The 24,057-nt window shown below is 47.8% G+C and overlaps 1 protein-coding gene across 1 annotated transcript in view; it reads right to left on the minus strand.

Moving 5' to 3' along the window:
* The window catches only part of NIPAL1 (NIPA like domain containing 1), a 213,915-nt gene extending 194,404 nt beyond the window's left edge, over positions 1-19,511 (minus strand). The window contains 1 exon segment of the mRNA XM_078678223.1: positions 18,960-19,511. Coding sequence (XP_078534349.1) covers positions 18,960-19,011 — 52 coding nt within the window. The 5' untranslated portion in view covers positions 19,012-19,511.
* Between the last annotated feature and the right edge of the window lie 4,546 nt (positions 19,512-24,057).

A 24,057-nucleotide genomic window follows, 5' to 3' on the forward strand; every position in this document is an offset into this window, starting at 1 on the left:
TGCCACAGTCCCCCAATGGGCTGTGATTTTGTTGTTTAGTTTAGAAGTCTTGGGGCACAGAGCTTTGTACATGTGTGCCACTTGGTGTCCTATTATGTTTAGGCTAGTGGCGTATTGTAGTATTGAGGGAGTGAGCTTGTTTATGTCTGCTTTGGTGATTGCCACTCTTATTTTTAGGAAGTTATAGAGCTCTGCGCTATCAAACTTATGTTGCTCTTTAAGTGTGTCGAAAGTGGCTTGAGTTCCCTTGTGCTGTAGCTGGCTTACTGTGGTAATGCCGTGTCGGTACCATGTGTGCATGTCTAGTGTGTTGTTCCTGTATTTTATTCTAGGGTTGTGCCAAAGGGATTCTAGTTGGGTTTGCCTGATGCTAGTGTCTAGTAGCTTATCTATTCTTAGTAGGGCTAGTCTTGTGTTTCTTAGTATTGGGTTTTGTTTTATTGCGGGGTGCTTCGTTGCCGTGAGCAAGGCTACTGGTTCCATCCCGCCTAACATTCTCCTTTCTAGAGAGAGCCAGGCCGGGGTGTAGTCAGTCTTCGGAGTTAGCCAGTACAGGCCTTGTTTTGCTATGCAGGCTGTTTGAAATAGTTGAAAATTCGTTAAGTTAAGACCTCCTAGTGTTTTGGGCAGTCTGAGCTTTTGAAGGCTAATTCTGGGTTTCTTTCCTCTCCATAGGAATGTGTTGATTAGCTTTTTGAGAAAGTCTGCTGTGTTGGTTAGTGGTAGCATGTTGAGCATGTAGTTGACCATTGGGGTGACCATCATGTTGATGGTTTCTATCCTCCCCGACCATGTAGTGAATTTAGGTGACCATCCCTCGAGCTTCTCCTTGATTTTGTTTAGGATAGCTTGTTCGTTCTGGTCTAATGTGGAGCGCAGGTCTCTTTTGAAAAGGAGGCCTAGGTATTTGATGGCTTTCCTCTGCCAGGTCAGTCCAGAGGATCCCATAATCCCCTTCCATAACATCCAAAACAGACAGAGACTTGATTGACCTCCTGCTCACAGCCGCGGTCAAGACGGTATTGACCAATGGGAAAGACACAGCGAAAGCCACCTTCAAAGCCTGGTTCAACTGGGTCATATTCCTGCGGGGAGCTGACACTATAACAACCAACAGCTTACCGAACTCAGGGAAGAAAAGCGAAATGTGGCTCTCGCTGGACAACTACCTGTCCTCACACAAGCCACCCTGAACGTTAGGGGGACAACCGGGAAAGAAGCCCAGAGCCAGATAAGGCATCACTAAATAGACTACTTAGATCACCTACTCTGTAACTAACTGTGCCTCTTTACTCTCTATATCTCTATACCTCTCTCTCCGCGCCACCAGGGGAACGAAAAGACAATCGGACAGTCTGCAAGGGGGAATGGGGAATGCCGAAAGAAAAGGGAAGAAGAAGCAAGAATAAAATGGACAACGGCTGCAAGTCACTGCTTAACCGCCCCCCCGGGCGCCTCTTCCTGATCTTTTTCCCTTGTTTTCAGTTATCTTCCATGTATATCCTGTATATCCTCTGCACCATGTAAATATAATTTTCAATAAAAATTTACTGAAATAAAAAAAAAGAAACCAAGCCCAAAGAGTAAAACGTGCTCTAAGTTTGCACTGCCGAAAAGGCAAAGTCATTAACAGAAGGTAACATTCAGACGCAATCATGAAAGAAAATGTGTGCAGTTTATACTTACAATACTTGGGCATTGATTTCAAGTGCCCAGAGGGTGTTTATCACACCTTGTAAAACTTTTACCCCTGGGATTCGAAATTCAACAGGTGCGATAAATACAACCAATCACGAGCATTCCCCTAAAAATGGGGCATAACATTCAGATGTTGAAGCGTTTTTAACACAAATAGGTATGTCCTCGTATTTAACAGCCCACTTATGCCTATTATATTCCAACATGTCTGATCTGAAACAAAATATCGGGGAGGTGCAGACTTAACACCCCTTATTATTCCAAACAGGTTTTTGTGAAGGGCAGTTAAAAACTGGGACACTTATAAATCAAGGCCTGGGACCCTCATCCTCACTTACAGGGCAATAGGTACCAAATACCACTGGTAAATACTGTTACCCAGCGATATTTATTGGTCGTTGGACTAGTTTTACAGGTGAGAATGAGGCATAACATGAAAATTGGTGTTGACATAGCAGTTACAGTATGGGTCACCTGTTCTCTGACCATTTGAAACAGGCAGGGGAATTTCCTCCGCTATGGCGGAGGAGTGTCACCCCACTGCTCTCCCGCAGTGCAAGAAGCAGAAACATAAAATGGTAACTTGCATTTATTACCATTTTATGTTTGTGTTGCGGGCAAGTGGGCGGGGCTGCTCTGCTCTCCGAGCAGGGGAGAAGGGGTGTGCCCAGTCCTGAGTGCGCAAAGACTGTTTGTTCGGCCCTCTAAGGCTGCCCAAACCAGTCATGCCCACTTTGCCCTTCTCCATGCAGGCATGGAGAACATGTCCACCCCATGATCCCTTGGCTGGGCGCAGTTCCAATCAGTCACAACGCTGTATGCAGGGTTGTGATTGGCTTAGGGGAGGGAGCCTGGCTGCCTGCTTCCTGTCAGAGGCAGGAGAGCCGAGAAGGTGCGGGACCCAGCGACAAGGTATGTAAAAAAAAAAATTTATTATCCCCCCGCACGCAACCTCTCCTGTGACCCACCACGACCCCCTCTCCCCGCATGAACCCCCCATGCAAACTCCCCTCCTGTGTGACCCCACGAGCCTTGCCAGCCGCGACTGTAAACAGTATAATTTTGCCAGGTTTTAAAGGCAAAATGATCTAGGGAACATTGTGAGGCTGCTGTAAAGAGGACGTGTAGTATTCACCTCATACAGTACTTAACACTACAGCGTAGAATCCCAACCTTGCCCTAATTCGTGCGTTGGAAAACCTCTAGCATGTGGGTATTGCCAACCAGAATCGTTCCTGTATAATTAAGAGTGTCTGCTTCATTTCTATTTGAACCTGCATGCTCTTTCATTTCTGCAGTTATTTGTGTTGAGCTCGATGACAAGAGCCCATTCAGGTGGAGTATGTTGCGGTTTATAATAAGCCAAATTAAATAAAGTCAGTTCCCTGCGCTGAAAAAGGTCAACATCTCCAGCCTCCTCTCACATCATTAACTATGTCAAGATGCATTATCTATGCTGAGTCATTCACCACTGGCCACACTCTCACAGAAGAATAGCATCATATTAATGCAGAGAGTAGGACACACAGAGAAAGCAGGCCCGGGCACCAAAATAAAAGTTGCCCCAATTAGCCAATTAGAAAGCTCTAAAAAAGTGACCCACATTTGCAAATTCGGGCAGTTTTGAGCTTCTAAAGACTAACGATATAGTTTAGGTGATTTGCAAGGTATGACAGCCTGCATGCATTTCTGCTTGATGCGGGCAATGTTTGTGGTAATATCCAAGAAATCAACAGTAAACACTGGCCCGACAGACCATAAAGTACGCCCACAAACTGCCAAAAACCAGCCCCCACCCTGAAGTCTCAGATCAGCCCTTCTGGTATTGCTGATTGTCCTATAGGCCAGTCTATAAATTAATATAATGTTGATTGTGTATCTATATTTCTTTTCATGCTCAGGAAGAACATTTTCTGGCACCGCCTCCCTCACGCCACCTCTTAGTTTCTGTTCACCTCTACCTTCAACACTGCTGGCTGCCATGGAAAGAATCAGGTGGAACCCAACACTGACATCATCAAAGAAAACATGTTCTTGGAACCAGGCAATCGACAACAAAGAGGCGTGTCTGCCGACGACAGGACATACAGGATGTACACAGAGAGCAATAGCCAGTCGGGCTCTCTCTGTAGCACTTAATGCCAGTGCTTATGTGTTACTTAGACAACAAACAAACCTTTTAGGAGTTGTCAACACCAATTTACTACTTGCAAAGAACCGTGGAAGCAGGATTTGCACAATGCATGAACAAACTGTTTCATGCATAATATTCTCCATACAAGTCGAGTATCTGTGGATTGACTGTTGGTCATTCTAATCCCATCTACACTAGTGGACCATCTACGCCGGTGTTCCTAGTTCAACTCCTTGAGTGGCACCCTCAGGGTAGCACTTTCTGGCAGGAGTGGCTCCTCGGTGAGAGCGGAGGAGCGCTGCCCCCTAAAAAGTGCCTGAGAGCAGCAAAAATAAATAAATGGTAATAAAGTTTATTTATTGCCATTTATTTTGAAGCAACCCGTCCTGAACTGGGTGTCAGGACAGGGCGGGGCCAGTGCAGCAGAGTGGCAGCTGGGAGCTGTGCACTAATCTTTAAAGTGCGCATGTCCCTGTGGGTTACCGTCTTGCGACGGCCATCTAGACATATGCGTTTTCAAGTTCTCTAACCTAGCTGTCCTCCACAGCTAGGTTAGAGAAAGCGCAAGCCTCCAGTGCTCTTAGGAGTGGTGTGAGAGGCTACTGCCTCCAATCCTGACTTGTCTCTCATGGTGAGAGACATGCTAGGATTGGAGAGTACAGTTTCCTGGTCGGGATCTTCCAGGAGCAAAGACACCAGAGTGAGTAGAACATTGTGTGGCAAGTCTGCAAGGTAAATGCCTTTTTATAAATTATGTTTATGCCACCTGTAGGTTGCCCACCCCACCACCAAAATACAGCCACCACTGCTTTCCAGTGGTACAAAATTACACGATTTCAACCCTTTTATTTAAATAACTGGGGAATTGTTACATTTCACGAAACTATTCCAGGATTGAAGTTAGATTAGTAAATAAACCTACTTGACTATTTTAGGGAAAGTTGCCAAAATATTGAAGGGGTCTAGTCAAAATATTAAATGTGCCTTCCAGTGCCCACAAGACCCTCTGCTGACTTGTCGGTGTTTTCAAAAGTGGTGTTGCTTTGCTGCAATCATCGACATCCTGACTTTCCAGTTCATCCATGTTTTTGGAGCAGGCCGATTATCACGCTCCAGTTTCGAGTTGTAAGAATAGCCTTGTTTACTTGTTCTCGGCCTTAGGAAAGTCCTAAACTTTGCTTCCTTCACTGCATTTTGTTCCAACTTCCACCTCTGCATACCTCCAATTACTGCACGTGCCTCTCATGGAATACCCAATGCTTCTACAAGTGTCTTGACATCGATTAATAGACTTTAAGTCTCGCTCAATCCATCTCGTCACAGAAGCCCCTATCAAACCACCACGTAATCTAGTGCCAAAACTGCTGGGGCTTTATAAACCCACCTGCTTTCATCTCAGTTCAGGTGCTTTGCCCTAATGGCATTTTGGCATTAGAACTAACATCTTCCAATTGATTTAAAGGGTCCAAAAGAATTCTTCTAAATGGCCTTTTGCTCTGAAAAAGCCTATACCACTAAGACTTGCAAGCCACCTCTCCATCTCAATCTCCTGACCACTTATGCTCAATACAAACAATGTGGGCCATTCATTAGCCCCCTGCCCTCATTCACAGTCATAGTCCTTACCCAATGACTGTAGGTTTTTTCCACTAAAATATTCACGAAGCTAAAATACTGTTTCCCATCCTCCAAAGTGGCTTTATATCCCTTTCTACCACCGGATATAAAATAGGAAGCATACTGACTTGGCATCCCGTTTTTTCACTTTCTGTGAAAGGTACTGGTGCCAAGAACAGATAGGTGGATTTTTTTTTACTTCTTTTTCTTTTATACTTATTTATTCTTCACAATGGCCTGATCCACTCTAGCATTATCAAAAACATATATATTACCCACTGGTGATTGCCAGTAGGTAGTTATAGTTAGGACCTAGTTTCCATGGGGGAAAGTGTTTTTTGATTTGCCAATATGTTTGGCTCCGTTTGACGAATCTTCGCAAAATTTTAAAAACTAATGGCCTGCTCTGGTCAGCTGTTTCAAAAAAAGTACTCCTCTAATTGTTTAACCGTTTGGACAGGTTAAATGTTTAGGACAGATCCTGAACTGGCAATGGTGGAATGCCCCTATGCGAAGCTGTGATGTCCTTTTGTTTTATATTTCCTCACACACCCTAGTGGTGTCATGCTTCATCATCGGGACACCCTGCCGCCTAGAAGTCAGGGTGGGTTTGACTGTATTTCAGGGCACTCTTAGAAAGATATTTTTGCCGGGGGGATAAAGATTAAAAATCCCCAGTCAGATCCCAGTTTCCCTTTATTCTTGGATCTGACAGGGATATTAAAAAGAAAGGAACTCGGTCATATGGGATATTATAGTCCTAAGACCCTATTGTCAGTTCAGGATCTGTCCTAAACATTTTACCGGTCCAAACGGTTAAGCAATCAGGTGGAGTGCTTTTTGTGAAACAGTGTTACAGCACAGGAGGGTGCACTCCCCTCTTGAGTTCCTCTCGGCCCTTCGAAGAGCGAAAGATCTCTCTCGCTATATTTGTGTATCACTGCTCTGGTCAGCTCCTGTCCTGAACGTTTCAGGGTGATTCGTCAAGCGGGGGCTGAGAAAAAAGGGGGGGTCCCAACACACGTTTTCTCCATGTTCATTTCCATAGGAAAGTTTGTCGTGGCTACAGCCCGAACTGCTGAACGGAATTATACTAAATTTGGCAGAGAGGTAGCTTTTGGTCCTAAGTGCACTATTTGCTTTTAATGATGTAAATCCGTTCAGTAGTTCCTGAGAAATGTAAAAATAAAAAAATATTGATATCTGGTGACCGCGGTAGATCCGTGAACACTCCCGATCACAAGCTTCATTTTGATTGGCTATCAACACTCCAAACTAAGAAGTGTTGGCAGCCATCTTGTGACTGTAAAACTGAGCCACAAGAAAAAAAGGAATAAAATGATTAAAAAAAGAAAACGCGGTAGAGTAGAAACACCCTGACACGCTAGGCTTGGTGAGAGGGTCCACAGGGAACCCCAGGGCCGCAAAAAGTGTTTTTTTTTTTTAAACGGCAGGATTCGTGCTGGGTGCATGAATCCCACAAAGAAAATTAAAAAAAGAAGCACTGTGTCCCGCGCTTTGTTTTAATCAGCCCACTGGTGGGCCAGGTCCTGGGGCAATAAGTAGAATATGTGTGGGGGCCCGCGGGGGCCCCCACAGCCCCGGGGACTGCCACCTCCCTGGGGCAGGATTAATATTATGTGGTGGCACATGGCCCCCGCAGCCCCGGGGACCGCCACCTCCCGGGGCTTTTATTATTTATACATGGGGGAGCTCCTGCCCCACACGCTGCCCTGGGGACCACCTCCTCCCCGGGGCCTTGCAGGCCCCCCAAGCTCCAGGGACCACCACCTCCCCGGGGCTTCAGTATAAATAAAAGTGTGAGATGGGCTTCTACCCCCCACACTGCCCCGGGGACCACCACCTCCCCGGGGCTAAATAAAATATGGGGGTCCGTAGCGGACCCTCGACCCAGGGACCACCACCTCTCTGGGGCTTTAAGTCTGTTGGAGGGGGGCCGCGCATCCCCCCTCGTGGAGCCCTGAATGGCCTGGGGACCACCACCTCCCAGGGCCGGCTCCAGCAATGTCCCGGGATGCCCACCCCTGGGACATTGTAATTTGCAATGGCAGGGCCGGATAACTGCTCCTGCCCTTTCATTGCAAACTTCTGCTTTGCTTCGTGGAAGCGAGAGCAGGAAATCTGCTCTCGCTTCCATGAAGCAAAGCAGAATTGCTTTTGGGCAAAGAGAGCTACATGTCAGCAGCTCTCTTTGCCCAAAAGCAATGCCGGCTCCTGCAGGAGGTGGGGAGCCGGCAGGGACCTCGGGGGCACTGGGGCTCCCAAAATGCGGCCCCCCTCCATTAAAAATATTTAAAAATAGGGGGAGGAGCCAAGCAGGCATTCGAAATGGTCGCATAGTCGCTCGGCTCCGCAAGCCCTTTTTCCCCACACGGCTATCCTGCCACATATCCTGGCCCACGGAGGCATACTTTGATCGAGGAAGATAACGAGCACCTACCGTTTGCTCCCGGAGCTCCTGCATGCCGCCGTTCCTGGGATTTCGCCCCGAATGTTCTGCGGCCTACGAGGTGGAGAGACCGGGGCGTTGATTAGGCGGGGCCTCCGGCCGCAACCACAGCGCCAACGATCGTTGCTGGCGGAGGGGAGCCTTGCCGGTGAGAGCCACTGATCTGAAGAACCGCTGCCTGCGGTGCCTCCCCGCGCCGCTTGACGGAGGCCCCCGAGGGGCGGCGTGGTGGCGAGGACTCGGAGGGGGCGCTTGGTTCCTGCCCCCTCCCCAAGTCTTGTTGCCCTGGTGTAGCCTGAGATCGCCCCCGACATAGGCGGCCGGCTCCCGGGGTCCGGCGGGACTTTTAGCCTTTTGGTGACTCTTCCATTCTGGACCCTGTCCCACAATCCGTTTGACCTGAAGACACGTCCTGCGGTGCCCTCGCAATGCGGCCTGGTCCCTGAGTGTGTGCGGGGGGACGGTGTTGATTGGATCAAGATGGCGGCTGGTGCCCTTCTTCATGGCTCACGTCCGGACCGGGCGGCTGTTCCAGAGATGGGGCCGAAATTCTTGCAAAGCGTGACAGAGTTCACGCCCCGGGATGTGTTTGAGGCCATAACAACTTTGCACGAAACCATTGATTGTTACGCCCTCGATCTAGGGGTACGGATCGACGCCATTTTTGTTTCGCTGTCTGTGGAGGCCGCGGTTCTACTTCAGGGGTTAGCCGCTGAACTTGATACTGTCATCAGGGAGGAGGTCGCGGGCCTTCGAGTGCCCTTCGGGCCGTTTAGTGACTGGACTCCTGTGCCCGTGCGACTCGTCTCGACTGCTTGTGTGGCTCTATCCCTGGGACGCATCTCCGACTGGCGGTTGGCGGTGGAGAGTCCCTCTCCTCCCTGGACTGGCCTGGATGTATCGCGGCAGTGGCCGGATTGTTTGACTTTCATCTCCTGGGTGTTTCTACTCCTTGCCAGCTTTGGGAAGTTTATGGGACCGGCATTGTTATTGTCTGATCTTCACTATCTATATTGTGATGGTTTTAGATTATTATGCTTTTTTATGGCCTCGTCCCTTCCGGGCCCGCTCATCCTGTTCGGACCCTCTATACTGTGCTCCACATTGATTACTGGGAAGGCTTCGGGCTATGTCACTGACAGACAGGGTCAGGGATGAGATGGCCTACGGCTTATTTGCTCTATTGCCGTTAAACGATGCAGTGGGTATCTTCACCTGACATTTCATTGAGGGGGTTTTTATGCTCGTGATTTGCGTTTTTTCCTTGTGGTATTGCTTCCTTCGTGGGATTTCTGTAGTGTTGGGGTACTGGGCGGGGTTCGGGCGGCGCGTTATGGGCCCTCCTCCGCTTATGTTTTATTTTATTTTCTTCTTCCCTTTCCTATCTTCTATATTTCGGGTTCTCTTAGGGCGACGGGCACGCGGCTGGGGGGTAGGCCATGGCCTTCTGCGGGTGTGCAGGGTGGGGGGTAGCGGGTTGGGTACTGGATTAGTATTTGTTTCTATGGCTCTTTAGTTTCCTTCTTCTTCTCCCTTTTCTTCAGTGTCGCCATTGCCCATGTGTTTTGCGGGGTGTTGGAGTGGAAGGGCGAGGTTTTGACTCTTTGCATGTGGGGGTTGTGTTTTCATTTCTCCTGCCATTTGTCTTTTATCCCCTGATGCCCCCCCCCTCCCCCCCGTATTGTCATTATTCTTAATATCCTGATTCTTATACCTTCGCGAGAATGGGAGTAACTGTGCAACACCATTTTTCAGTTCTCTATTTGAAAATGAACCTTTTCCATCCTGACCCGAGCTGCTGTGTTTACTTATAACTACTGTGCTGTTTTGATACTACATCCCGTTCTGGTTTGCCACTGTACGTAATGCTTGCAATGTCTGATCTTTTAGCGGCCAGCCGTGATGGTTGTAGGCCCATCCTTGTAATCGTACTTGCTATCAAATAAAGGTTCAATAAAAAAAAATTAAAAAATAAAAATATTTAAAAATATGTGGCCATGCCCAAGAGGTCCCCATTTTTTTAACCCCTTGGATGCGTGCAAAATTCGGACGGCTCCCGTCCGTCCGATCCACACGCCACCTGTAGCGTCGGATAAAAAAAAACAATGCCTCAGGCCCTGGGGGATGTGGTCCCTCTTTCCAAAAAAAAGCCTGCATTGTGCTGGAGGCCCCATGCCCTCCCTGTACCACTCAGCAAACGCGCCTCCTGACGCGTTCTGGCTTGGCGGATTAAGTCCCCTAGAATCCTAAGGGTCCTTAGGGGCCAACTAGCCCACCAGGTACCTCCAGTAATCCACACATAGAGGGATTGCTGAGAGGTGGTCTGAGGCCACGCTCCTTTGCACACCACTCTGCAAACATGCCTCTTGGTGCACTGCTTGTGGAGCGATGAGGTCCACATGTGTCCTGAGTACCTCAGGACTAAAATGGACTTCATCCCCTGGGCAGCTGTGCATCAGGTGATGCGTTTGCAGAGTGGTGTAAAAAGGGGACGTGGCTTAGGACCACTCTCAGCGATCCAGCAGTGTGGGGCTTACTAGAGATAACAGGAGGGTCCCTCCCCATTGAAGGGGACTTTAATTCCCATCCAAAAGCATGCCAAGGAGAGCGTTTGCTGACTGGCGTGCAAAGGAAGAGTGGCTGCCTTTGAGAACTTACCAATGCTTCTGTGTGGGACTCACTCAAGGTAATAGGGGGGTAGTTAACCCCCATGGACTTCCTTGGGGGCCAATTACCTCTCCTGTTACCTCCAATAAGTCCCACGCAGTGGTTTTGCTAAGAGGTCTTCAGAGGCCATGCCCCCCTTTCTCCACCACTCTGCAAACACCCCTCCTGGCACAATACGGGTTTGGGGATGAATTGCACTTTACTCCTGAGGGACTTTGGGCGCCAGAAGCCCTCCTGGTACCTCCTATAAGTCCTACGCAGTGAAATTCCTGAGTGCTGGTTGGAGGTTCAACCCCCTTTCAGCACCACTCTGCAAACGCAACTACTATTTTATAGTTATAAATTAGTATTTTAAAAACCTTAACAATTCACTGAAAAAACATTGTTTTCTGGGACGTTACAGTTAGTAATTAGCATTTAAAAAACCTTAGAAATTCACTGAAAAAACCATAGGTTTCAGGGACGTTATAGTTATTAATTAGCATTTAAAAACCCTTAGAAATTCACTGAAAAAAACATAGGTTTCAGGGACGTTATGGTTAATTGGACTTTTCACTGGTACAAAACCAGAAAAATGTGGCCATTATAGTTAGTTATCTAACTTTAACTCTCGCCCCCGCAATGCACTGCTTCTGACATCACATATGACTTCACTGGTTTTGTATTAGTGAAATGTCCAACTAACTATAACGTCCCTGAAACCTATGGTTTTTTCAGTGAATTTATATATATAGTTAGGACCAAGTTTCCATAGGAAAAGGGTGTTATGTTGAGTCAATAACTTTGGCGTTGTTTGACGAATTTTCACAAAACTTTTAACATTTGTTTGCAGCTCACTTCAGTTGCTCTTTTGAGAGTTTCGGGGTGATTGGTGAAAAGGGGACGGAGAAAAAGGGAGGGTCCCAAAATAAGTTTTCCCCATATTAAATCCCATTGAGATTTTGAACACAACAGCAGTCTGAACCTCTGAACAAATTTGCCAGAAAGAAAGATCTTTGTCTAGAAAGCATGCTTTTTGTTATTTGGTTTAAACCCATTCAGTAGTTTTAAAGATATTAACCAAAATCCAAATTTCTATATCTAGGGGCATGTAACCTCTGCAGATTCACCCACAGTGGATCCGCGGCTCTAAGTGTGAAAGCAGGGGCTTGATTGGCTGGCCGCAAAATGACAGAGAAGTTGAAGCCGCCGTTTTATCTATCAGGGAGTGGTCACAGGGGCTGACAATTTCTGCGGAAAGTGAATAAAGGGGGCAGAGTAAAGGTACCCTGACCCCATGGGTGTGTTAGGGAGGTCCCAGAGGGACCCACAAAGGCCAATAAATCACCTTATAAAGTTGTTTCCTCAATGCGCCGGAACTCCCTCGTAGTGCTCCATGCGACCCATCCCCTGTTGAACCCAAATTCTGCCGCAGCTCGTCGGAGGCCCTGCCCCCTTTCTCAACGACTCTGCAAACGCACCTCCTGGCACACTACTGGTTGAGGGATGAAGTCCCTTTGGCTGCTGAAGAGTTCTTGGGGGCCAAGAATCTCACCTGTTACCATCAGTAAGACCTATACAGCGGGATTGCTGACAGCTCGTCAGAGACCCCGAATCCTTTCTTCAGTACTCTGCACAGGCACCTCCTGGTGCACTACTGGTAGGGGGGTGAAGTCGGCTTGGCTGCTGAGGATCATTAGGGGCCAAGAACCCTCTCTGTTACCAACAGTAAGTCCTACTCAGTGGGATTGCTGAGCCCAGCCCACTTTTCTCTACCATTCTGTAATCAAGCCTCATACCACACTACTGGTTGGGCGAAGAAAGCCCCATGGCTGTTGAGGATCGCAGGGGGGCAAGAAACCCTCCTGTTACCACCAGTATGTCCTGCACAGCTGGATTGCTGAGAGATCGTCGGAGGCGTGCCGCCTTTCTATATCACTCTGCAAACACACTTTCTGGTGCACTACTGGTTGGGGGATGAAGTCCCATTTGGATGCTGAGGGTTGCAGGGGGCCAAGAAACCCTCCTGTTACCACCAGTATGTCCAACACAGTGGGATTGCTGAGAGATCGTCGGAAGCCTGCCCCTTTCTACATCACTCTGCAAACACACCTCCTGGTGCACTACTGGTTGGGGGATGAAGTCCCATTTGGATGCTGAGGGTCATTGTAGGTCACGAACCCCTCCTGGTACCACCATAAGTACCACACAGTGATATTGGTGAGAGCTTGTTGAAGGCTCCAGCCCCTGTCTTGATCCATACAGCTACTCACAAACCCACTCACACACCCACACAGCTACTCACACACCTACTCACAGATCCATACATCCACTCACACACCCACTCACAAGCCCATGCAGCTACTCACAAACCCACTCACATACCCACACAGCTATGCACATACCTACTCACACACCCACATAACCACTCACACACCCAGTCGCAGTTCCATACACATCCATTCACCGACCTTTACAGTCACTCACACACCCACTCTGAAAATTTCCACTTAGGAAATAAAATGTAAAAAACCTTTAAAATTCACTGACCCAAAGGTTACAGGGATGTCATAGCTGTGAAATAGAATTTAAAAAAACCTTAGAAAATCACAAAAAAAACACAAAAGTTACAGGGACGTTTTAGTTAGGCTCAGATTTCACTTGTACAAAATCATTGAAATTCAGCACTTATAGTTACCTGAGCTAACAATAACGTATGCCCCTACAATGCACTGCTTATGACCTCACATATTACATCACTCATGACAGGGTCAGTGATATCACAGATGACATCTCACATTACATCACTGATGACATCACTTATGACATCATCCACAGAACCACTCACACACCTACTTACACCCCTATACAACCTCTCATACACCCACTCACACACCCACACAACCACTCACGCACCAATTGATAGACCTATACAACCACTCACACACCCAATTCACTCAACCATAGAACCACTCACACAACCACTCACTCACCTATACAGGCACTGACACAGCCACTCGCTCACCCATACAGCTACTAAGACAGCGAGTCACTCACCCATAGAATAACACACACAGCCACACACTCACCCATACAGCTACTCACACACCCACTTCTTAAAATATACAACAACTTACACAGCCATCCACTCACCCTTACAACCTCTAAACATAGCCCTACACTCACCCAGACAAGTACTCATACACCAACTTACACACCCACACAACTACTTACATACCCATTCAAAAAATCCATACAACCACTTGCACACCTGTGCACTCACCCGTACAGACACTCACACAGACACTGACTCTCCCATACTGCCACTCACACACCAACTTACTTAACCAAACACTCTCTCAAACTGCCAAACACTCACCTATACAGCCACTCATACTGCCACTCACCCACCCATATAGGTAATCAAACACCCACTCACCCACCCATAGAGCCACTCATGCAGCCACTCACTGATTCAGCCACTCACACACCCACCCATACAGCCACTCACATACCCACTCTTCCACCCATATAGCCACTCGGACACCCACTTGCTCACCCATACAGCCACTTACACACCCACACATCCACCTATACAGCCACTCACACAGCCACTCATTCACCCATACAGCTACTCTCACACACACTCACCAATACAGCCACTCACACACACCTGCACTCACCCATACAGCAACTCACACACCCACTTATTCACCCATACACACACTCACACACCCAGTGGCAGCTCCTCCGCTATGGCAGAGGAGCGTTGCCCAACTGCTTTTAAGCAGTACGAGAAGAGGAAACATAACTTGATAATAACTTTTAGTTATATCATGTTATGATATGTTATGATGATGTATATAATATATAAATATATATTCACTGAAAAAACAAAAGGTTACAAGGATATTATAGTTCTCAAATAGAATTTTAAAAAACTTAGAAATTCACTAAAAATAAACAAAGGTTACAGGGATGTTGTATTAGGGCCAGATTTTACTCATACAAAACCAAAGAAATTCAGCCACTATAGTTACCTGAGTTAACTATAACTCGCACCTCTGCAATGCACTGCTTATGGCCTAACATATTACATCACTACTGACATCACAAATGACCCAATCCCCTGGGGCCTGCACCCTTTTCTTTTAAATGAAGGGGGCCACGTGCTGAGATCAATTTCGGCCCCAGAGATCCCATCCCCCAGAGCCAGGCCTTTATAAAACAAAAAACTATAAAAAGAGAGGGAGGGTGCACGGCCCCCCTCCCCAGGCCTATTTCGGCCTCGGACCACGTACCCCGGGGGCCAGACCTTCGCTTTTGTTTTTTTAATGGGGGGCCAGTGCGGTCCCCTCTTCGGGCGGATAGTGCCCTGGGGACCCCATCCCCTGGGGCAGGGCCTCTTGTTGGTACCTGTAGGGGGAGCCTCAAGGTCCCCACAGTCCCTGCGGGTTGCCTGTCTTCGGCGATAGCCAGCATTGTTTTTGGACAGTGGGAGGTGAAAACATTCAGCTCCCTCAGCCCAAAAGCAATTCTGCTCTGCTTCATTGAAGCGAGAGCATTTCCCATGCTCTCACTTCCATGAAGCAGACCAGAGTTTGCTGTGGCTTGGCGGGAGCGGTGCTCACGCCAAGCCATAGCAAACTGCAGTGCCCTGAGGGTGGGCCTTGGGGGTGGCAGTCCCCAGGGCCATGGAGGGCTCCTGGAAGGGGGCCACACAGCCCCCCTCCCAACTTTTGGAAAGACCGGGGAAGGTAGTGGTCCCCTGGGCTGCATGGTAGGCTAGAGCCCCCATACATTAGTTTTACATAAAGCCCAGGGGAGGTGGCGGTCCCTGGGGATGCAGGGGCTCATGGCCCCGTCGCCTGTCCGTATTTGAGCCATGGGGAGGTGGCAGTCCCTGGGGCTGCGTAGGGTGGCTGGAGGCCCCTCACATATTATTTTAGATATAGCCCCAGGGAAGTAGTATTCCCCCCGGGGCTGTGGGGGCTGCCTGCCTGTTTTTGGTGTTTAGCCCCGGGAAGGTGGAAGTCCCTGGGGTTGTGGGAGAGCCCATGTGGGCCCCACATCATTATTTGTTATTGCCCCCGGTACCCCTGGTACCTGGCCCACCCAGGGGTCTAAATTAAATCAAGTGCGTAGACCATGCCTCGTTTTTTTAAGTTTCCAGCCGGATTTGAGGATCGACTACGAGTCCCCCAGAAAAAAAAATTGTAATGCTTTTTTGGGCCCTGGGGTTCCTGTGGTACCCCATGAACAGGCCTACGGGGTCAGGGTGTTTCTACCATGTCCCTTCTCTTTTTTTAAATCCTGTTTCTTGTGACTCGGTTCAACCGAGTCACAAGATGGCTGCCAACACTTGCTGGTGCATCCAATCAGATCTCAGGCACAAGATAGGAGGGGTTCGCAGATCCAACACGGCGACAGTTGTATATCTGAGAAATCTTTAAATTTCTCAGGAACTACTGATGGATATACACCATTTATCAAAAAAGAGTGCTTTCTTGACCAAGCGCTACCTCTCTGACAAATTTGGTGTAGTTCCATTCAACAGTTCGGGTTGTTGCCATGTCTAAAGTTTCCTTTGGAAATTAACATGAAGAAAAAGCATTTAGGGACCCCCCCCCCTTTTCTCGGCCCCTGCTTGGCGGATCCCTGGACATTTTCAAGACAGCAGCTTTATTGACTGCACCGATAGTTTTGAAAATTTCGCGAAGATTCTTCAAACAACGCCAAAGTTATTGGCAAATCAAAAACAGCTTTTTAATAGAAATCAGGTCCCAACTATAATGGCCTACTGGCAATCGCCAGTAGGTAATCTATCTATATATATATATATATATATATATATATATATGAAATAAGCAATGTGCCCCTGCGCTTTCAGGAGGGATCACCACAGCACCCCCAGACCATCCAGCCTTTGTTTGCTCCCGAAAACCTCACAGCCTCCCTCCAAATTGATTCCGAGGTTGTTATTTTGTTGTGGGATGTCACCCTGGCATGCAAAGATGGGTATCCTCGCCTCAGTCCTCTTCGAGTGCAGTATTACTGAACGCCCGTCGAGGCAGATCTCCTCCTACGGTTAAGGCCAACTGTTTGCATATGAAATAAACAATGCGCCACTGCGCTTTCAGGAGGGATCACCACGGCACCCCCAGACCAACCAGCCTTTGTTTGCTACCGAAAATCTCACAGCCTCCCTCCAAATTGATTAAAAAGGTCCGACGCGTTTCGGGGCAGGAACGCCCCTTCCTCATGGACATATTCACAGAGGCAGACTCAGCCACCTTGAAGATTTAAATGCAATTTATTTAAATCGGTCCACCCTAAGTGGGTGTGGTCTGCCCCCAACTTTCTACTAAAGCTCTTCAGAGAGGTATAGCTTTGTCCAGACACAAGGGAGCACCCAGTATAAGTCAAAACAAAACCCTTTCAGGCATAGAGTGACGCATAAATTATGCAAAAAAAGGAGAGAACTCTGGGTAGTTCTCAAGTTTAGGTGGAAAGCAGCTCCAGTTAGAGCACTCTCAACACCAGCAACACTCTAGATCTGCTCACCTCAAATGTCTGTTTTTCCATCAAAGTCTTTAATATATATATATTTGGTTTCTCAACTTTACTATGAGGTAAACTTGGACTGTTGTATCACAGCTGTGGCACAAAATGATGCCCCCCCCCCCCCCGGACTATACATCAACTATACATATTTATGCGGAGCACCTAAAATGTCCATTAGTGACCTCGAATTACACATGCTCAAAGGGTATTTAGGCAACAGGAACCCCTGATGGACTGAGAGGGAAACCTTGCACAGCAGAGGTAGCAGGAGGCTACATTTAAAGGTGGGTGAGCCAATAGATTTACACAGAGAGCTGAGCAAATGCAAAGCCAAGGGTCTGGCTCGGATCATACAACGCGTGCACAAGCCTAGTCCGGAAAATGTTTGCAACATAAACCAAACATCACGTAAAATATTATAGTTCTGCTTCAAAAGTCAAGAAAGCGTATTTACTTAAAATGCGAAGCTTTCAGATTAATAAGTAACATTATTTATTTATTTAAAGCGTTTTATATAGCACTGGCTACACCCGTAGGTATCAGAGCGCTTTACATAAGGTCAGCAAAGTTACAACAATAATAACAATTTATGTAACATCAAAATATATGAGACACAATAACAGGAGAGAAGGAGAGATCAGTAGAGAGGGAGGGTGGGCGAGACAGGGAGAAGGGGAGAAAAACTGTGCCCAGGGTCCGGCTGAGCAGGTGACGTTCATAGCACTGCACCGAGATAAACAAGAACAATGAGTGCACTAAGAGGCAAGACAATTGTCATGTAAACACTGTACGAGACACAGATTGTTAAAGAGTACATTTTTAGTCTGTTTAATCGAGAACGATCGTTTTTTATACTAGTATGCTGAACTCATATATTTGAAAATGCTTTCATACACAAAGATGAAGAAAAAATTGTTAGGGTGAATTAAAATATTTGCCTGATATCACACACGTTAATCAGGGAAGCCGCGAAGTATCCAGATTTTCCGGTTTCACTTTGTACAAATCAGCCAGGAATGGGTATATATTTGTCTTTCCTTATATTAAAGCTTTGATTTTACCTCTTTGTGCTTTTTTCAGCAGTTTTTATACAGAGTAAACTCGGCCCAAAGGTATTGGAGCGCGTAACGTGAGCTCGTTGTTTATAGGCAGCGGGAGATTAAGTGAGTTGCCCAGAAATACAGGCTGTTGAGCCCACGCCCAGACTCGAACTTGGTCGGCAGTTCTGGCCCTAACGCTACATCCTTGGTAAAGGGAGGAAGGCAGGCAGAAGCCACATGAAAGCTCGGCTCGTTATGGGCTCGCGTTTGCAGCAGGAGCTCGAGCTGAGCCAGAGGCAGCTTCAGGCTCCAGCCTGGCTCTACTTTTAGTGGCTGCCCCACATCTTACTCCAGCATTACATCCTTGTTGCATACATTACTTCTTGCTCAGAAGTCCTCCACAGGCAACTTTGTGTCTCCAAGAACCGGAGTAATTTATAATGGCAAGAACGGTGGCTACTTCGGAGTTTATTTTAGAATGTATATTTTGAAGGTTAGTCGGCTATCAGTCAATATTTCTCCCCAGTGCCTGTCTGCGTCAAAACCACGTACAGCATAAATAATGTCAGCATTATAAAATTTAAAGATGACTTGTGGAACGTGAATGTAGTGATACCCCGACATCTATAGAAGTCACACCTGTTCGTAATCTCTGTACCGCTTAGTACATTCATAAGCAAACGATCCCAGAAACGATTGCATCTACAGAGGTGCTGTCCCATATATCTGAAAAGGCACAGGTGATAGCATGTATACACAGGTGTACTTTGTAATGCGTAAGATAGCTCACCCTTTTCACAGCTGTTCACTGTTGACACTATGATCGGGTCCGTGTGCCCCATGCCGCCTGATGGAAGAGTTCAGCTGCTCCTGGAGTCGGAGGTCCTTCCTGGGGCAGGGCTACGGTTCTACCCGTGTCCTAGCGCAGAGCTCCAGCCGCTCAAGGTGCGCCGTGTCCGCCTCGTGCCCCAGTCCCCACCTGCGCTCGTGCCCTGTAAGCCCAGTGATCCCTGCTCGCTGCTCGGAGAATCACGCTCACTCCATTTACTCGGCGGCTCGCCTCCCGGGAGACTCGTACATGTAAGGCGGGGCTCAGGAGGGAACTTCTGAGGATGTGGCCGTGAGGTATCACTCGGTGCCACCCTGGAAGCAGCCTGTCACCGCGGGAGTGCCCGGCAGCAGCTCCCGGCTCTGCGCGCGCTTCTCTCGGTCCAAGGGCAGGCGGCGTCAGCGTCAGGACACTGGGCAGGTGATGTTACATCAGAGCAGCCAAACCGTCCTGTCTATCTCGCCTGGAGCTAACCAGCTGACCGTATCTTTTACTGCTGTCGTTACCCATTGTGAAAGTGGTGATAATAAACACAGGAGTACAAGGAATGAAAGGCGGGGCCCGTGGGGTTGGGTGGTGGCACTCAAAAGCGGACATTACAAGTCTGACGGCTTTAACACGCGTACAACCTGGGCCGCAAATATCAAGAAGAATAGTGTAAAAAGACCCATAGTCAAGGTTTTTCGGCATGAAAGCAGTGATTAGGGAAATCTAGGTAGATACTGTGGCGTCTTCTCTGCTTCTCCTGTCAAACAGAACCTAAAAGGGTTTTTGCTTTCAGTATAAAATGTATGATCTATTTTTTTAATTATCTGTGCCCATGTCGATTTGAATTTTCCACAAAATTAAAGTTACATCACCGATATCAGTTTTTCCAGGGAATGTTCCATGTTTGACTCTGTAGTGTGTGCAGGCCTAGCCGGTCGCTTCCGGAAAACCACCCTGGTCTACGCGGGGCGCACATTATTTAGTCAAATAATGATGTGTTGTGTATGGTGCCAGACTAACCATCACGGAGACCCTACCCATGGTACTGTTAAACGCATGAACCAGCCATGAATGGCAACTATTGGTACTGAATGCCCTTCCAGCCAGGCTGCGTGCATGTGTATTATTTTGATTAGCACACGCCATACAACCAACAATGGGTATCTTCAGAGCTTACAGGATGCAAGACTGCAGGCTTGGGAAAAGGCAGGGCAGGGTCGGACTGGGAACCAAAATAAGCTGATCAAAAATAGCCCCACAAACCCCACTCTGCAGAAGACCTTGACTGTAGTGGGTCATGGGAGCTTGAGTGCTTGGCTCATGGCTGTCCATCCAGCTCTAAAAGGAGTCGATAGCCTGCAGTAAGCTGGGGAAAAATGACAGAGTGGCAAAATACCCAGTCCAGCCTTGGGTTTGTGAGGTGCTAAGAGGAGGAATCAGACATTGGGTGCCACGAGCAGGCAGTCCATGGCTCTCTCAAAAGGGAATGCTCTTGAAAATGGATGCTCTTCAATGTCCATGATGCATGTTAGTAGGGAGTTCCAGAGCCTTGGACCAACTGTGGCAGTTCTTCTTCCACCAGGCTGGGGTTTTTTAGTGGGAGGATATGGCTTGACTGGATCAGGACGTCCTGGAAGGTTGGCATGCATGTGTGCACGTTGAAACATTTTTACAACATTGGTGCACCTATGAGGTTCCTTGGCAGCGAACCAACACCATCACCATCACCATGCCATGCAACAAGGCCTACTAAAGGAGTCATTAGCAAAATCCGGATCTCAAGGAGCTTCCTGTCTGTCAGATCCCAGGTTTATTCCAAAGAATAAGATGAGGACTGTTTCAGAAAGCAAGGCCACCCTTGTACTATAGCAAAAACAATAAACCTTAACCCCTTCTATGCTGATGATGGCCCCCGTCCATCATGCACCACGGTGGGCGTGTGCTGATGACGGCTGGGGGCCGTCATGAACCCACTCGCTCATTAAAAGCACCGCACAGGTGCAGAATCGCGTCCGCGCCCAAGGGGTTACATAACAAAATCTGGCAGACCCAAGACAGCGAATGGAATTGCTTGCTTCACGAAACTAGAGGCAAAGTCGAAAATAGTTCATTTCAGAGGGTCTTAGTATGAGTCTTAGATGCTTTATTCAACTCCCAGATGGACCATGCCAAAGCCCTACTTAATATTCCTATTAAAGTACCATCTCCCAACTACAGAGAGCTCAGAGTGCCCAGTTAGCTTTGGGGCTGTCCAGGAAAGATCGAGCAGAGACTGAGCACATATGTTGAAGTGAGTGTTGGGTGAAGTCAGAGTTATGGTTTTAGAACTGATCCACACCATAAATGAGAAAGGGCCTTATTATGAGTTTGGCAGTTCAACCACCCAAGAACCCTGCCTGCACCTGCCAGGAGACCACAGTGCAGGCGGTATTTAGACCACCGTATTATGAGTTGACCATGGTTCCGATGGTGTGGCTGAGGAGATTTTTGGGTGGTGGTGAGTACTTCTTCCAAATATATTGATGCCTGTGTGTGCATTTCAATTACTTATGTGTCAGATGCACATATATGCATGATACATGTGGCAAAATACCATATACCCATTGGCTAAGTCCAGCCCACATGTGGGCAGTCCCGGCAATTGGTATATGGTACTAAAAGGACTCACATGTAGATCGCCACAATCAAGGTCATGTTCCTCAGGGTGAAGATCCTGCTGTGAAGGGGGGACCTGGAGAAATGGATTCACGTCAAACTCTGCCTGAAAGAACAAGAAAGGATTGAGGACGCACCCAAAATCCTTACTTACTACCACCTAGAAGCTGGTGGTCGGACTACCGAAGCCAGCTTGTGGGAAAGGCAACTCGTAATACGGACGGCAGTGCAACTCCCCTGTACCGTCTGATGGCGGCTGCCTTTCCCGAACTGCGAGTGGTTCAGCCACAGTCTTTGCAAAGTCAATCTGCCCAACTCGTAATACTGCGGTCGGACCACCAAGCTCTCTACGATTGGACCGCCACTGCCGGTACGGTGGTCCACGGACTGGAATTAGGAGCTCTTCCTTCTATACGAAAGGGAGAGAGGTGTGACACTCCCGCCGCCGACCGCAATGGTACTGAAGTTATGGGATCCACCTTGAAGCAGGTGAGGTGGAAGGGTAGACTTACGAAACAGGCACCTCTGTGGGAGGGGAGGTGGCAGGGACGGGTGGCAGCGCCTGAAGGATTCTGACCATGGGATCTCATTGGGATCACTACAAACGGGGACATGATGGAAGGGACTACCCTTAAATGATTCCAAACACTACATACTGAATATGCCCTACACTGGATGCAATTTTATCGATATCTACAGCTCTTGCATGCTTTAACACCAAAAATGGCATTGTTTACTTTGTTATGTGATGTAAACAAAATACCTGAATTGTTGGAGCACTGTGATGTTAGATATCCAGATGGTGTCAATAAAATGTGTCTTTAAAAAAAATCATTGCTTTTCAGTAAACATGTAAACAAACATTGGCAACTACCATAGTTAACAGAAACTTTAGAAACTTTGAAAAACTTTTTTCAAGTTGTGTTCGGATGCTCTGTCCCTTTGAGTGACTAACTCCAGCAGGAGAATTTGTAGGACAGTTACCTTGTCACCAAAGCCATCTCAAGTCCAGTACCAGGTTGTATGGGCGAACCACCGTTGACATCAAAGGAGTTGTCCTAATGCAAGGTATACATGATGCTGTAGATCCTGTAGGATGCTGATGATGTGTGGTTGATGGTGGCTTTCTGGGGCTACTCCTTTGTCCACCATCTTGGTCAAGTGACTTAGCCACAGGGGTTGATGTCCCTCATAGTCCTGTCCAGAAAAAGTCCAGTTGCTACTGGAATACTGGTCTCTGGTCACAGCAAAACTAGCCGTTCCCTTTGGAGAAGGCCAGTCTTCTGGGCTACACATCAGCAGTCAGTGATAGTCAAGTGATTGTGGCTACTGACTTGCTAAGAAAGCCTCATCAGCTTTTGTGGCCCCGGTGATGTAACAGTATGTCAGCCAATAGATTCTTGGAGTTCACCTTTTCTATATGGGGCACAGAAGCAACTTGTCCATGAGCCAGGCATCACAGGCACAGTCCTCTCTTTGCAAGCCCAAGGATCAGCAGGTGCAGTCCAGTGATTGGTGCAGTCTCTCTTGCCAGGTCCAGGGAACAGCAGAGCAGTCCTTCTTTGGTCCTCTCTCCACTCCCGATGTGATCTGAGGTCTGGTGTCATGGGTCATTATTTATGCCCAGAAAATGCCCTGGGTACATGTGACAGTTACCAGGTCCTTTCCCACCTGATGATGACTTCCTTACAATGTGTGGCAACCAGCTATCCCAGGATGCAACATTCTGCCCACTTCCAAGATGGCAGAACCACTATCCCTGTGTGTGGAGCTTGGTAGCCCACCCTAGAGATGCGGCTATCTGAGAGCTACACGCCCACGGAAAATCAGTTTGGCAACTGTTTCTCCTCTCTGTTCCTGGCATCACCCCGCTACCTGAACAAAGAGAAGCCCCTCTCGTGTGTGCCCACCATTTGCCCTTCAAAGGATTCCCTTTTGAAGTTTGCTTTTTGGGCTCATATCTTGCGTATCTTCCTGCCATGGAGAGGTAACACCTCTTATACTGGCAGGCCTCGGTTGTTTCCTTTCCTGCGTAGTCATTCACACATCTCCCCAGAAGGGAAAAAGGCTCTCTTGTGGCCAGCTTCTGAGAATGACCCCTGATAAACTTGGGCAACATAGTTCAAACCTTCTAAAAGTTGCTTAAAAAAAAAAGGTACATTCAATTTGACTTGAGCGTCAAATTGGGATTTATGCAATGATGACTTTAATACATTGAAGTACCAACTTTAGGAGCCTTATTCAGAAGTTAGCCCAGCTGAGTTGAGTTGTCAGCATGTACCTTACTTGAATTGAGGCCCCTTTATACCTCTGCTGTAGAGGTTATTAGGGCTTTGGTTAATTACATTTCCTGCATCACGCCAGATGGGGGCCCTGGTGTTGCGGCGCATCCAGTTGGGCCGAACAGGTTGAAACT

This window comes from Lissotriton helveticus, chromosome 2_2, assembly GCF_964261635.1.
Source record: "Lissotriton helveticus chromosome 2_2, aLisHel1.1, whole genome shotgun sequence".
NCBI classification, from domain to species: Eukaryota; Metazoa; Chordata; class Amphibia; order Caudata; family Salamandridae; genus Lissotriton; species Lissotriton helveticus.